At 49.6% G+C, this 14,260-nt stretch overlaps 1 protein-coding gene and 1 long non-coding RNA gene across 6 annotated transcripts in view; one reads left to right on the forward strand and one right to left on the reverse strand.

Moving 5' to 3' along the window:
• LOC132682302 (uncharacterized) overlaps window positions 1–11,308 on the reverse strand; it is a 52,251-nt gene extending 40,943 nt beyond the window's left edge. Inside the window, exons 1-3 of one of the 2 annotated variants that reach the window (XR_013556454.2) lie at window positions 11,019–11,308; window positions 9,059–9,228; window positions 2,028–2,347 (exon numbers count right to left, since the gene is read on the reverse strand). This is a non-coding gene — a long non-coding RNA (uncharacterized LOC132682302). Of the gene's footprint in view, window positions 1–2,027; window positions 2,348–3,922; window positions 4,009–9,058; window positions 9,229–11,018 lie in introns of those variants that run through there. The other variant, XR_009611606.3, reaches the window with a different exon arrangement.
• On the forward strand, window positions 817–10,726 carry GJB6 (gap junction protein beta 6). 4 transcript variants are annotated; one of them, XM_078448918.2, is made up of 4 exons: window positions 817–1,177; window positions 4,105–4,272; window positions 6,074–6,240; window positions 9,794–10,726. In XM_078448918.2, exon 4 carries the CDS (start codon window positions 9,809–9,811, stop codon window positions 10,592–10,594), a length of 786 nt encoding a protein of 261 aa, XP_078305044.1. In that variant the 5' UTR covers window positions 817–1,177; window positions 4,105–4,272; window positions 6,074–6,240; window positions 9,794–9,808; the 3' UTR covers window positions 10,595–10,726. The 4 variants fall into 4 exon arrangements, with proteins under 4 accessions (XP_078305044.1, XP_060493574.1, XP_060493573.1 ...); XM_060637590.3 differs by lacking the exon at window positions 6,074–6,240 and having other exon boundaries at window positions 820–1,177; XM_078448937.2 differs by lacking the exons at window positions 817–1,177; window positions 6,074–6,240 and adding an exon at window positions 2,398–2,539.
• Window positions 11,309–14,260: the final 2,952 nt, after the last annotated feature.

Below are 14,260 nucleotides of genomic sequence, written 5' to 3' on the forward strand. Positions count from 1 at the left end.
CTTACTTTCAAGGCCATTCGAGGGCCCACTCCGAAGTATTTTTAACTTATCTGACTCTGGGCAGTTTTCTGAGAATCTTGTTCTCCTGAAAATATTTCAGGGGAGGGAGGTAGATTTTCATCCTCTTGCTTCATTTTTCAGGACCTTAGAGAGACCGAAGAACCACCACTCATCGCGTTACATGACACAATAGGACCCAGCGACTTGCGTGTGGTTTAGGTGGGGATGTTTAATGACCAACCGCGTGGAACACGCAAGGCCCACGTCTCCTGTCCGACTTAGGACAGGCTTGCACCTGTGCAGCCGGGTCCCCAAACAGCTTCCAACATTTGCATCCCACCGGCCCCTGCACCAACGCCTGTGCCTACCCCGGGCATCCCGAGCCCCGTCCGTGAAAGGAGGGCACCAGCTGGGTCCTGACGTGGTGCCCCGGCCAGCCCCGGGAGGCCCACTGGGCTTCCCCCGGAGGAGGTGTCAAACAAAGGGCGGAGAGGACTAGTAAAAATAGCCCCTTCAGCTCCCCTAGGCGGTCGTTAATTAATAAAGAACAACAGTCACGGTTTTCCAGGCTGCTCTCCGGCGCGCGCACGGCCAGGCTCTTAGAAGGTGGCAGCGTCCAGAAAAAAAGAGGATGTGTCCTGGCAAAAAAACTCCCCTGTCCCCAACACCGAGCCCCACGAGTCCACCTCCTTCGGAAGCTCCCGAGGGCTGCGGACCCACTGGCCCAGGCCCTTTCCCTAGGCCGCGGGGCCGGTGGCCAGGAACCCCCACCCCCCCCCCTTCAGGCCCAGGTCCGGCCGGGCCCCCAGCGCGCGGCGCCCCCCGAGGGAGGCGCCACCCGCTCCCCGCGTCCAACCCCGGCTCTCCGCGCCCCCGAGGGAGGGCCCGCCTTGCACCCCGCGCCCCGGGGCGGGCGCGCGTCGGGTCTCGGCGCGCTCGCCTCTCGCGGCCGGCGGGGGAGCGTCAGGGCAGAGGCGGGGTGGGGCGCGGTTAAAAGGCGCTGCAGGTGGGAGCCGGGCCTGCACGCGAGGCCGCTTCCGACACCGGCCCCGGAGCCGCGGCGCCCCGGCCCGACCTGCCTCCCGGCTGCCGCGGAGGGCGCCGCCCCGCGCCGAGGCCCCCGCGCCCCCCGCGCCCCCCGCGCCCCCCGCGCCCCGGCCGCCGTCCAGCCGAGCAGGTAAGCGGGTGCCAGGCGCGCGGCCGCAGGCACGGCGGCCCCTGGGTGCTGGCTGCGAGCTGGGGGACCGGGGTGGGGGGGGGGGCGACTGGGGGCGCCGTCTCGGCCCTTGGCGCGCAGGCGTTGCCTCCGAGGGCCCCGCGCGGGTGAGGTCTGCAGCCCGTCGCCCTCGTCGCCCTTGTCGGCGACCGCTCCAAGGTGGGCCCTGTGGCCGCAGGGCACAGTCGCCCTCCCGGCGCCGGGCGCCGGCGGGGGTGGGGGTCGGCGCGTTGGGGTTGCCCGGGGCAGCCTTATCGGCCGGGGACCCGCATCCTCCCGCGACCCCCGGGGCCACGGCCGGATGCCGCCCCGCAGCGCCTGGCGTCCTCCGCGCGCCCGGAGGAACGAGGATGGACGGGTCTGACTTTTACCCTGGATGGTCCCCCTTCGACTGGCACAACAGGTTTCATAAATACACCAACCGTGTGTATAAGCGGCCAAGGTGCGGGCCTGGGCCCCTTTCCCCCACTTGCTTTGCCGCGGTTTGGATTTTCTTTGCTTTCACCGAACACCGATGAACCCTGCTTGGAACTTCCCTGCTCGGGGCAAAGGCAGGCAGGTTCAACCGGGCTGGTGGATAAGTCCCAGGTAGAAGTGACCCCTTTGGCTGCGTGATGCGCGCCCAAAGAACTTGGGAAAGGCAGATGACAGCGGTGCAATTACTGGACAATTACTGGACAACAGTAATTAAGTGTCATTGGTGACACATCTCGGTTGAAAGGCGGAGGCACCAGAAGAGACTTCCTGTCTGCTGAAGGAGCCGTCCCAGGTGTTACCTGTATCCTGTGTTGGACGGGGGAGCGGGACTCACCTGAGGTGAGTGTGGCCCGAATGCAGTCAGGGACACCTGGCCCAGCAGCCACCGTGGCGTCGCCCAGGTGGAATCTCCCTGTCAGTTTAGGGCCTGATTGAATGTTACCGCGCATCATTGTTCTTTCCCCTCAGTAGACATTATGCCACAGAAGTATTTTCTTGCTCCAGTTCTAGTCGAATCTAACCAGTGTTCTAGAAGAAAATGTCCTGCCCGGATGCAGTTTCCTTAGAATCCCGGGATGCCGCTCAAACTGCTCCTGTGGAGAGCTTTGTCTGCGGCTTGGACCAGGCTGAGGCTTTGGGGGTGATGTCTGGATCCTGCCAAGGAGGGGAGAAGGAAGTCATGAAGAGAAAACATCAACACTCCCTAGCCTGTGACGTAACTGGGGTGGGGGAGGGGAGGGGGTGCAGGGCTCCCCATCCGTGCCCCGCAGTGACCCAGACTGGGAAGATGCTGATGAGTCCCGCTGCTCCACTGGTGTTTTTATTTTAAAACAAACCCCGGTACAGGTAACAGCGAATTCCTTTTCTTTTTCTCACTTTCCTGAACTACAACAGCTTTGAGAACGAAAAGACCCGCGGAAGGTCTGACTAAGCACTTCAATGGGGTGAAAAGAAACTTCTTGCTTGCAAACCCTCACTGTGCATCTTTGATTCAATCTGAATATTCCAGGAGCTATGAGTAGTCTGTAGACATTAGTTAAAATGTTAAACAGAATAAAATGGTGGGAAAATAATTTTCAACGCACGTGTCTTGGCCATGAGGACATAATCCTCCCAATGGCTACGTTAAGATATATTAAGATTTCTGTTTAACTTGCTTGAACGGTGAGAATGTATGGGCCCACAGAGTGCCTTTTCCTTTTTTATTTTCATGGACATTCAACTCAAGGTAGACTTAAATCTTTGGAAAGGGCACAGGTTTGCTTGAATGAACAGAGACTGCTTAATGGAAAATTTAACTCTTTGAATTCTTTTCTTTTTTAAAAAATATTTATTTTTGAGAGAGAGAGAGGGACAGAGCACAAGCAGGGGAGGGGCAGAGAGAATGGGAGACACAGAATCCAAAGCAAGCTCCAGGCTCTGAGATGTCAGCACAAAGCCCGACACAGGACTCGAAGTTGGGAACGGCGAGATCATGACCTGGGCCGAAGTTGGACACTTAACCGACTGAGCCATCCAGGAGCCTCAACTCACTGAATTCTTAAGTGGATTAAGAAATACGTGTAATTCTATGAATTGTCCATGCTTCTATTTAGACTACGTGGATAGAAAAAGTTCTTGGGGCGCCTGGGTGGCGCAGTCGGTTAAGCGTCCGACTTCAGCCAGGTCACGATCTCGCGGTCCGTGAGTTCGAGCCCCGCGTCAGGCTCTGGGCTGATGGCTCGGAGCCTGGAGCCTGTTTCCGATTCTGTGTCTCCCTCTCTCTCTGCCCCTCCCCCGTTCATGCTCTGTCTCTCTCTGTCCAAAAATAAATAAAAAAATGTTGAAAAAAAATTAAAAAAAAAAATTAAAAAAAAAAAAAAAAAAAAGAAAAAGAAAAAGTTCTTTCATTTTTATTGAGTTAATTTTGAAGAAGTACATAAACCCTAAATCCATTTTAACACAACCTGTTACTCTGAAAGGACAGTTGATGACATTTTAAGTCATTACATTTAAAGGACAACCTAAGGTTGTCCCCAGGAAGACCTGGATATCTGTTGAGAGACAACAGATATAGATTCTTCTTGATTAAAGAGTTTGAGATTTTTTTAGACTGCCGATTTGAGGGAGAAAAGAGCATATCCAGTTTTTCAAATTCCCTTACCCCCTTTTTTAAGGGAATGGGCTCGAGGTTTGGGATTGGGGATCACAATTATGATCTTTGATAGGGGAAAGAATCTACATTAAAGATTTTAGTTTTTTCGTTTTATTTTATTGGTATATAAAGTAAGAAGCATCAGGAAACTGGCGGCCTCTAGACTTCCATCATAACAGTTCTGGGGATAAAGAAAAACACCCACAAAGGTCATGCAATAGACACGTGGGGAGTAGTTCAATGAATATGGCCACATCTACTATTTTTCCCTCAACAGGTGACACCCTCACTGACCTCCAGAAACTGCGTAGAGATTTACATTCGTGTCGTTACTGTGCCCTGTTGCCTTCTAAGCAATCAGATGGTGTAGAAGAAAGCCTGAACCCTTGAAGAGGGACCCTTGCCCTAATTCTCCTCCAGGCCAATACCCTGTGACTCCTTGGAAGTAAGGCTCGGATGTGCTTGTTTCGCTCTGACATTGTCTTTCATCAATATAAATCTCTTCAACTACCTAAAGCTACTGTGGAAATCGGGAGGGATGTGCTCTGTTCTCAGGCCTATCAGATATTCAATGAATATCTTTGAAAGGGTTATCCAAATGGGAATAGAACTTTCTAGAAAGATGATTTCCACCTCTTGGAAATCTCATTGGTGTCTGCTAAGGGGTAACACTATAATTGTAAAGTTTTAGTTTTCGTTCTGTCATCAGTGAAATTTAAGATGGCATTTTTAAGCCAACTACTTAGGATGAAATTTTTAAGTTTTAAAACAATCAGAAAATCGTATTGCTGAAGCAGAATGCCCATAGACTTAAATTATTTGAATTGTAAAACGGAAGAACAATCTAACTTCAGAATACTGTGTGTATCATCAGAATGAGATCAATTGTTTACCTATTCTTAGAGCAAAGTATTCCAGCCTGGAGCTTTCGTATCAAGAATGCAATGTTTTCACCACGATTAGATATACCAGAAAACCAAAGACAGTTTTACCTTTGTAACTTGAGGTGTAACCACATTCTTGTACGGAGACAAGACTATAGGAGCGAGGCATATGGATTATTTCCTTAAAAGAGAGCCAGAGAAGCTGGTTTAAAATAAACCTCTCTGGTTGGCAAAGAAAGAGTTAATATTCTACTTTTTGTTGAAAAGTCTCCTCCCATTGGCTGCAGCCTGCCTAAAGCATGAAAGGAAAGAGGTATTTTGTTTACCGACACTAATTGCGAAGGGTTTCAATGGATGCGGTTGTTTTGGAAAGTAATTTTCACAGGGTGTTTGGCCATCAAATCTGCAACCACAGTGCTGATGGAAAACTACCCCAAGAGTTACATTTTTATAGGGCAGACACAGAGGGGGATCCGGCCTGTGGGCAGTCTCTTCGCCCCAAGCCAGAAGTGGCTTTAACCCACTGAAAGGCCAGGTCAGGAGGAGCAAGTGGAACCAAATGTCCTCCTTTCAGCCTTGCTGAGTCTTCTGCCCTCTGTCCGCTCCTTCCTCTCCTGGGCTCCCTGAGTGGGCAAAGTGTCCTGGGGGCAGCCAGGCGTTACCAGTGGCTGCAGCAAAGTGTCAGGAAGTTTGGGGCGGTCCCTTTCCCTGACTGGCTCCTCATAGTTGTGAGGCGGGCTGTCCTTAGGTTCTCAACACTCAGAGAGTGATATGCAGGGCCCCTGCCCCGGCTTCCTTGGTGAGGCCCTGAGGAAATGATGTGGACTGGACCAAAGAAAGTTCTCAGTGTAGGAAACATGGGCCCATTCACTCAATGGCTTTCCTGCTGCGCACTTAGGGCAAGGGAGCAATGGAGATCATGGACAGAGACTATGGACGGAGACTATGGACAGAGACTATGGACGGAGACTATGGAAAGCAGTGCTTGCTGTCGAGCCGTTTCTACTGTGATCAGTGATAGGGCCTCTGTTGCTCCTGCAGGAAGATGCTACAGATCAGGAGGTTTGCCATTAGCCTGATCGTCTTGAGTGACCGGTAGGCAGGACACACCCGTATTTGGGTTTAATCACTCATTTTTCTTAGTGTCCTAGGCATCTCTTTTTCTCCCTTTAAAGGCACAGGTAAATTGCTGATTTTTAGTGGAAGTCAAAAGTATTGTAAAATAGATTATTCTCTGTTCAGCTTTGCTACTTTGATAGAGCTTCAGAATGTGTAATTTGGGCACCCAGAAAAGCCAAAAGAAATAAAACTGTTATCATAATTGTCCCTGTTTTTTTGTTTTGTTTTGTTTTGTTTTTTAAGAAGGAGAAGACCTAAGGTGCAGATGTCAAGGGTCCTGCTTCTAGAAAGCTGGGACCATATTCTTGTGGGGAAAGCCTCTTGACCCCTCCAATGACTTCAGCCTTTCCAGATTCCTTCGGACTGAGTTGTCCTTTGACACCTGATCGGTTTGCTTGCTAGAAGAGCAGGTAATAGGTGACCACAGGCGTGTCATTGTTCAAGAAGGCGGTTGATAAAGAACTCAGAGGGAAAACACAGCCTTCTTACCTTTGGAGGAGTTTAAATTCTCTGCACTTTGGAGGCTTTGGGAAAATGTGAACTTTTATTTGATAAATCAAAAACTTGTTGAATGTGCACTTAATTAAACCAAATTGCAATGGGAGATGTTCATTGGTTAGAGAACGTCTTCATTTCATAAACAAACCAGAGTGACCCCCTAGGTGAACAGCTCCTGTAAAATATGTGTAAACATCAGGTTGTACGAGTCTCTACCTCCTGAAATGCTTCCGGGATAGAAGAGCAACAATTAGGAAAATTTATTATAATGACTTTCAGTAGGGACTAAAACTTAATTTTATAGTTTGTATTACCCAAGGTGAGTTTTTAACATCGAAGATACATGTACTGGGGACACTGAAAATCTCTTTCTCAGAAAGTACACACTAGCTCCCCACCGCTCTTGTACTACGTTAGAAATAATTTTTAGGGGCATCTGGGTGGCTCAGTTGGTTAAGGGTCAACTTCAGCTCAGGTCATGATCTCATGGTTTGTGAGTTCGAGCCCCGAGTCTGGCTGCGTGCAGATAGCTCGGAGCCCGGAGCCTGCTTCGGACTCTGTCTCTCCCTCTCTCTCTCTGCCCTTCCCCGCCCCCCCTTTCTCTCTCTCTCAAAAATAAGTAAACATTAAAAAAGAAATAATTTTTAAAATAATTTCTCTTTGATAAAGAAGGGAGAGTAAAATAAGAGTTTCTGCCTTTTATCTGCTATCAGTTCAAATTATACCATCTGCTCCAAGCATTGGGCCCACCCCTTTCTTTTCTTTTGACCCAAGTTTATCATATTTTTCTTTCTTTTTCATGTTTTTTTAAATTTTATCTTATTTTATTTTATTATTTTTTTTTTTTGCCTCATTCAGTAATTAAACCTTTTGACACTGTTGTTACAAGCCTGGGCCCCTCCATTGTGTGGGGGGGTTGGGGTTGTCTTCCATCATCTTGTCAGTTGAAGATCTGAGCTCCTCAGAGCTGCTGGCAGTGTCTACCCCCCCCCTCAGAATTATCTGACACACTTTCGAGCCCTTGCCCCCCAGCTCTGCCTTCCAAGTCCTCAGCTATGGAATTCTACCTCCCTTTTCATTTTCATTGAAAAATTAATATGCTTCTCAAAGTCTAGGCTAAGTTAAAACCACGATTTGAGTTTTCCTATCTGGGCCACAATGGAAGCTTTAGTTTGGATTCAAGACTTCAAATGTTCTTGTATTCTGTGTTAGAACTTTCAAAAGACTCCCATGGCATTTGAACAACTACAGACATTTTGAGGTTCTTTACTGCTTTCTGGCCAGTGGAGTTGGAATGGGCCGATACGCACTGAATCCTCCAGAATGATTTTTCAGCTTTCTTATTCCCAGCTCCACCTCCTTCGCCTTGGCGCCTGCCTGCAGGGTCTGGGAGTCCTGAGTAGTCTGAGGGTGCTGGCTTGTTAAGTGCTGGTTTTTAACTCCTTCTTCTGGATTATTCGAGGAAAGAATAAGCGTCCGTGAGATTCTGCGATCACTTTAATTATCCTGCCTTCCGGTGACTTGTTCATCAAGTGCAAGTACAGGTGCTGAAGGGCCGCCTCAAGGTCTCCTCCCTATTGCTTTCTCTTTGAGATGCTCTGTGCTCCCAGCTTACCTAGTTGTGATCTAACGCCTTAAACTTCGTGGGATAGGAACGCATCTCTGTCTGAAGCTCTTCCCAGCGCCTCTAGCCCTGACGCCCCGACATCCCCCACCTGCTCTGCATCTCTGTTCAGAGCCTACTCAGCCCTGGGAACTGGACTATGTCTTGAGATGCAAAGGTGAAATGGCTGACATCTATATACAATAGACACTCAATAAATGCTCATGGTAGGCCTGGGGATCGTTATTTACTTGGCTTTGGCGATGTGGTGCGAGGAGGGGTTTTCCTATAATTGGGCTCTGTGTGCTTCAGCAAGAGAAGGCGGGGGAGAAAGTCACGGTGCAGAAACTTCTAGCTATGCCCCCGCTTGCCCTCCACTCCCCTCCGCCTCCACAGCATGTGCCCCCTACTTCCCCTGCCCAGTTCGGACAGGAGGAATACACACACGTGTGCAAGGTGTGTGGTGGCATTATTTCCTTGGGCCTTGTGTCCTTGTGAGGAAAAGGTAGTGTCTAAAAGCCAAACCAAGGGCAAAGACAAATTTCCCAGAAAGCCAGCTAAAATGGAGGTCTGCCTTTTATACTACAGAGCTGGCTGACTTCATTAGTGTCAACGAAGGGTCTTGCTTCTGGGGCACACGTTAGTCCCTCGTCCGGAGACGCAGTGCCTAGCACTCCTGGGGACGCTGAGGCTGCCTCCTGCTACCTAGCTGCTTCGAAGAGCAGCACACGTGACTCAGGGGAGGCAGAGCTGTGGGCCAGAGGAGGGGCCCAGGAGGTCGAGGGGTCAGCCTGAGGAAAGGCCTGACCCCAGCCCTCAGTCAGATACAGGAAGGTCTCCCTAAGACCAATGACATAAAGGACTTTGGTGTCGCCCTCAGCCCCTAAAAAGGTTTGACAAGGTGTGTGAGTCTGTTTCTCTGAAAACAGGGACTTCACTTTCAAAAGATTGCCAGAGTGGCGTTGTTTCGTTTAAGGCAAACGCTGATTCATTCTCTCGTCTTCTGCAGCAATGTAGGGTCAGAGGGCATATCCGTGTGAACTGTAGCAGAAGTTCCTGTGGAAGTCAAGAGCGTTTTCTCTCAGCACGCTAAGTCAGTGCTCAGTCAGCAGGGAGGGGAGCCCTACCTGGCAGCAGCCACTGGTTCCCTTCACCCATGGCTCCTGGGGCCTGAGCTGTCGGGGAGGGAGCGTTGTCACCAGTCCTGGTTACCATGGAAACAAGTGAGCGCTTTTCGTAAAAGCTCATGATACTCTTTTGGAAGAGGACCTTCCAGTGGCGTGTGACGTCAGGGCCCCTAAGAACACAAGATTTCAGCAAACGATGTTATTCAAACTAGAGACGGCCGTAAATATATCGTATAAAGTAAGCTAACAAGTATTGGGGGTCCCTTCCCCCTTCCGAGTCTGCTGGGTACGCCACAGTAGGTCATTCCCATGATTAATTTTTTTTCTCTTCAATAAGCCACTTAATAAGATCCACTGTTGAACTTCCGTGATCCCCTGGGCAAAACGAAAACTGATACAATACTTAAACTCATGGTGGATAAGAGAAAACTTGGAAATGTATTTGTTTACCTGAGTTCCTGGGTTAACGTCCAACAGCAACCTAATATATAATCTGAATTCGGTGGAATCTGGATGATCTGAAACCTGTAACAGTTATTTCTGATTCAAAATGTTAGAATGCTTTTAGAGTGGGCATTCCTTATCAGAAAACCTACTAACCTAGGGGGTGGAAGTTATAAAATATCACAGCATCCTCTTAGGGAAATTTGCTTCCGTCTGTAATATAACCGTACTATTTCATAAAACCCGAAGGAGCTTTCCATTAGTTAACCTTTGCTAATGTTTTCTGTTTAGGAATAAGCCAACACAATGGACTGGGGTACCCTGCACACTTTCATCGGGGGTGTAAACAAACACTCCACCAGCATCGGGAAGGTGTGGATCACCGTCATCTTCATTTTTCGCGTCATGATCCTCGTGGTCGCCGCTCAAGAGGTGTGGGGTGACGAGCAGGAAGATTTTGTCTGCAACACGCTGCAGCCAGGGTGCAAAAATGTGTGCTATGACCACTTTTTCCCTGTGTCCCACATCCGGCTGTGGGCCCTGCAGCTCATCTTCGTGTCCACCCCGGCCCTGCTGGTAGCGATGCACGTGGCCTACTACAGGCACGAGGCCGCCCGCAAATTCAGGCGAGGAGACAAGCGAAATGAATTCAAAGACCTCGAAGACATTAAAAAGCAGAGGGTCCGGATAGAGGGGTCCCTGTGGTGGACGTACACCAGCAGCATCTTCTTCCGCATCATCTTCGAAGCATCCTTTATGTACGTCTTTTACTTCCTTTACAACGGGTACCACCTGCCCTGGGTGTTGAAATGTGGGATTGACCCCTGCCCCAACCTTGTCGACTGCTTTATCTCTAGACCTACTGAGAAAACCGTGTTTACCATTTTTATGATTTCCGCATCTGTGATTTGCATGCTGCTTAACGTGGCCGAGCTGTGTTACCTGCTCCTGAAAGTGTGTTTTAGGAGATCAAAAAGAGCGCAGACACAGAGAAATCACCCCAATCATGCCCTAAAAGAGAGTAAGCAAAACGAAATGAACGAGCTGATTTCAGATAGTGGTCAGAATGCGATCACAGGCTTTCCAAGCTAAACGTTTCAAAGCACGGTGTAGCCGACTCATAACAAAAGTGGTGTCTTCTCCTGAAGGCAATGCCCACGTAAAAATCCCCTCTATAGACTGAAGACTTTGTCTTTATAAATGGCTTTCATAATCCATAGACACTTGCGTTAACTTTTTCTAGAATAATTGGTGCAGTAATACGCAACGTAGTCGAGTATGTGGTCCGTCTCGGAAAACTAAGACACGATTGCCACTGTGCCTTGAAGTAACCTTAACACGTTAAATGGACTGTCTTACTAGGTGTTTCCCGAAAATTGCGTAACTGTTGTTGGTAAAGAACATTTATCTAGAAATTGATACTTTGATTAGTAAAAGGTATTTTCATAGGATTGGAGGTTTTAGTTCTGACTTTGAATTCATACAAAGTATTTTTATAATGACTGGTCTCTCTTACCTGGAAAAACAAACGATGCTGGCGTTGCGATGGTGCCACACGATCTAAATTTTGAACTTGTAGAGAGTCTACCTTGTCGTCAGTAGCGTGTTGTGCGGTCTGCTGACAAATCTACGAGCTGTCGTGATACTCTTAAGGTGGACATTGGTCATCGTACGACACGTTCTTACCGCTTTCCGCACGTAGACAGAGCTGTACGGGGGAGCGGGGCGCTTCTGAACACTGGCCGATGTGCGGCCGTGGCGAACGGCCGAAAGGAGGGCGCTCGCCTCAATAAAGATCAGCCCGTGGCTTACCTTTCGCACGCGTGGCGGGTTTCTGTTCGTCCGGCCTCCGCGCAGCCACCTCGCGCGAGGACGCGTCGGTTGGGTGGCTTTGCCGCGTCGGCCGCCGGTTGCGCGGGTGGGGGCGCCCGAGAGGTCAAGGCGGACTCTCGCGGCCTCTTCCGAACGAGCCGGGCCGCGGTCAGCAGCCCGCCGGGCCTCGGCCGGCAGAGGATCCGGCCGCGTCGGGACACGCAAAATGCCCCCCCCCCCCCCGCCCCGGGTCGGGGCAGCCTGGGCAGAGCGGAGGCTGAGGAAGCGGGCAGCGGCTGTCGGACAAGGCTCGCCTCAGAGGACTCACTCGTCACCAGCGCCCCTCGGTGCGTGTGACCGAGATACGCGCCCGTAGCTCCCTACCCGCAGGCCGGGACGCCTTTCTCTTCGGAGGTTCCCAGGCCGAACGCGGATGCCGTTAGCGTGGGTGCTGGCGAGTCAGCCGGTCACAGTCCGGCCACTCGAGCGTGAAAACACTACACGCACGTGCGGCCTCCGCGTGAAGGGACGAGAGCAGCTCGGTACGTTCCGCGCGAGGAAACCTGCCGGGCAAGAAACGAGCACGAGGGCTTGACGTGGCGCACGATTCTAAGACCTCCCTCCAGAAAAACGGGATATTCTCATTTTCTTCGGAGTCCAGAGCAAACTCCACACATACCATTTCATCCACAACTATCTCAGTATTAATCTATAAAGACCAGGACTACCTTGTGAAACAAAACTACAACTCTACCATCAAATTAAAAAACCTGGTGAGCACGCGTAACTCCCGATGTCCCTTAAATTTTTTTTTTAATTTTTTTTAACGTTTATTTTTGAGACAGAGAGAGACAGAGCATGAATGGGGAGGATCAGAGAGAGAGGGAGACACAGAATCCGAAACAGGCTCCAGGCTCTGAGCGGTCAGCACAGAGCCTGACGCGGGGCTCGAACTCACGGACCGCGAGATCATGGCGGAAGTCCGTCGCTTAACCGACTGAGCCACCCAGGCGCCCCATATTATTTCCTTTTAAATAGCTGTTCAAATGAGTATCAGATGAAGGGCGAGGGGGAAATGCCAGGGGTAGACAAACCACCTTGGTAACAACCCCGGTCTGCATCAAAGAGGAACCTCCTTCCTACCATGATCTTGGAACTCCTGGTGCCTCGCCCGGCGGGACCCCTGGTCAGCCCCTCCTTTCTTACTTTCCATCTCTTTCTCTTCTCCCGTTGGTTTCTGCTCTTTAGCCCCCCTAACACTCCTTGCCTCTGGAGCCGTCCCTCCACGCCACCCCACAAGGTCAGGAGTAGTGGTCACGCCGTCTCAGCCCACTCACTTCTCAGCACCTTCATCTGGGCCCACCTGGCCACTGAACCCAAGCCTCTGTCAGCGCCAGTGACTTGCTGAACACCGAAGCTGATGGCTTCTCACCGGTTTTCATCTTCGTAAAGCTCTTTCCGAGACCTTTTTTGTTTTTGGATTCCAAGACCCTGCCGGCCTAACCTTGGGTCTCCACCTCGAATGGCTCCTCGGTCTCCTGCACTGGCTCCTCTCCCTCTCCCACCCCTGGAGAGGAGACCTTTCCTTTTCTCTCCCTGTGCTCCTCTTTGGCAATCTCCTGTCTGCACAATTACCCTGAGATACTGTCACACTTTACAGAGAGGTTAAATAACGTGCCCCAGACTTGCCTCATATGTAGCAGAGCCAAGGTTCAAACCAGGTCCGACTCTCTCTGAAGGCAGTGGCTTCACGACCGTGTTGTGCCGGCAACCACAGCTCGGTGCTGGGTGACTGCGTATAAGGTATAATGTGGAGAAACCCCCTGCACCTCTCACCCAGCTCCAGCCGAAGATCGAGTCGTGCTTTTTCGCTTTCCCAGGAGGCTCTCACCTGCTTGTCCCTCACTCTGGATTCCTCTGAAGCAAGTCCCAGACACATCGTTTTGCTGGTAGATATCTCAGTACGAGTCTTGTAAGAGTAGACTAATCTTTTAAAACTAAAACACAATGCCACCATCACGTTACAAAATCCAGTCGTGGTTCATAATTCCCCAACTGTCCTGTAAATGTTCCTCTTCTTTTTCTCATTATTTTAAGATAATTGGAGAATCACATGTAGGTGTAAGAAGTAACACAGAGGCCCATGTGCCCCTTGAACTTTCTCTCAACGGTAATATCCTGTGAAACTATAGTACAAGATCTCAACCACCGTATTGCCATTGATCCAGTCAAGACGTAGAACGTTGCCATCACCACAAAGATCTCCCATGTGGCCCTTTTATAACTATGCCCAATTCTCTCCCATCCCGTCTCCACTCATCACATCCCTTTTTGATTTCTGGAAACCACTGATCTGCGCGTCATTTCTATAGTTTTGTCATCTCAAGAACATTATTATAAAAGAAATGATACACTATGCAACCTTGTGAGATTGGATTTTCGTTCCCCCGGCATACTTCTCTGAAGATTCATCCAGGTCATGGTGTGCACTAATAGTCTAATCCTTTTTGGCGCTAAGTAATGTTCCATGGTATGAATGTGCAGAGTTTAACCATTCACTCATCAAAGGACATCTGGGCTGTTTCTAGTCTGTGGCCTATATGAAAAATACGAACAGGTTTTTCAGTGAACACATTTTCATTTCTCGTGATAAACATTCAGAAGTTCGATTGCTTGGCATACGGTGGTTGTACATTCCATTTTGTAAGAAACTGCCAAACTGTTTTCCAGAGCAGCTGCACCATTATACATTCTCACCAGCAGTGTATGAGTGATCTGCTTCTTCCTCATCCTTGCCAACATTTGGTGTTGTCACTATTTTTTATTTTAGCCATTCTGATTGATGTGTTCAATTTGCATTTCCATAATGTCTAATGAAGTTAAACATGTTTTCATATGATTATTTGCTATTTTTATATTCTTTTCATTTTCTTTCTTTTTTTTTTT

Source organism: Panthera onca, chromosome A1 (genome assembly GCF_046562875.1).
Source record: "Panthera onca isolate mPanOnc1 chromosome A1, mPanOnc1 haplotype 2, whole genome shotgun sequence".
Lineage (NCBI taxonomy): Eukaryota > Metazoa > Chordata > Mammalia > Carnivora > Felidae > Panthera > Panthera onca.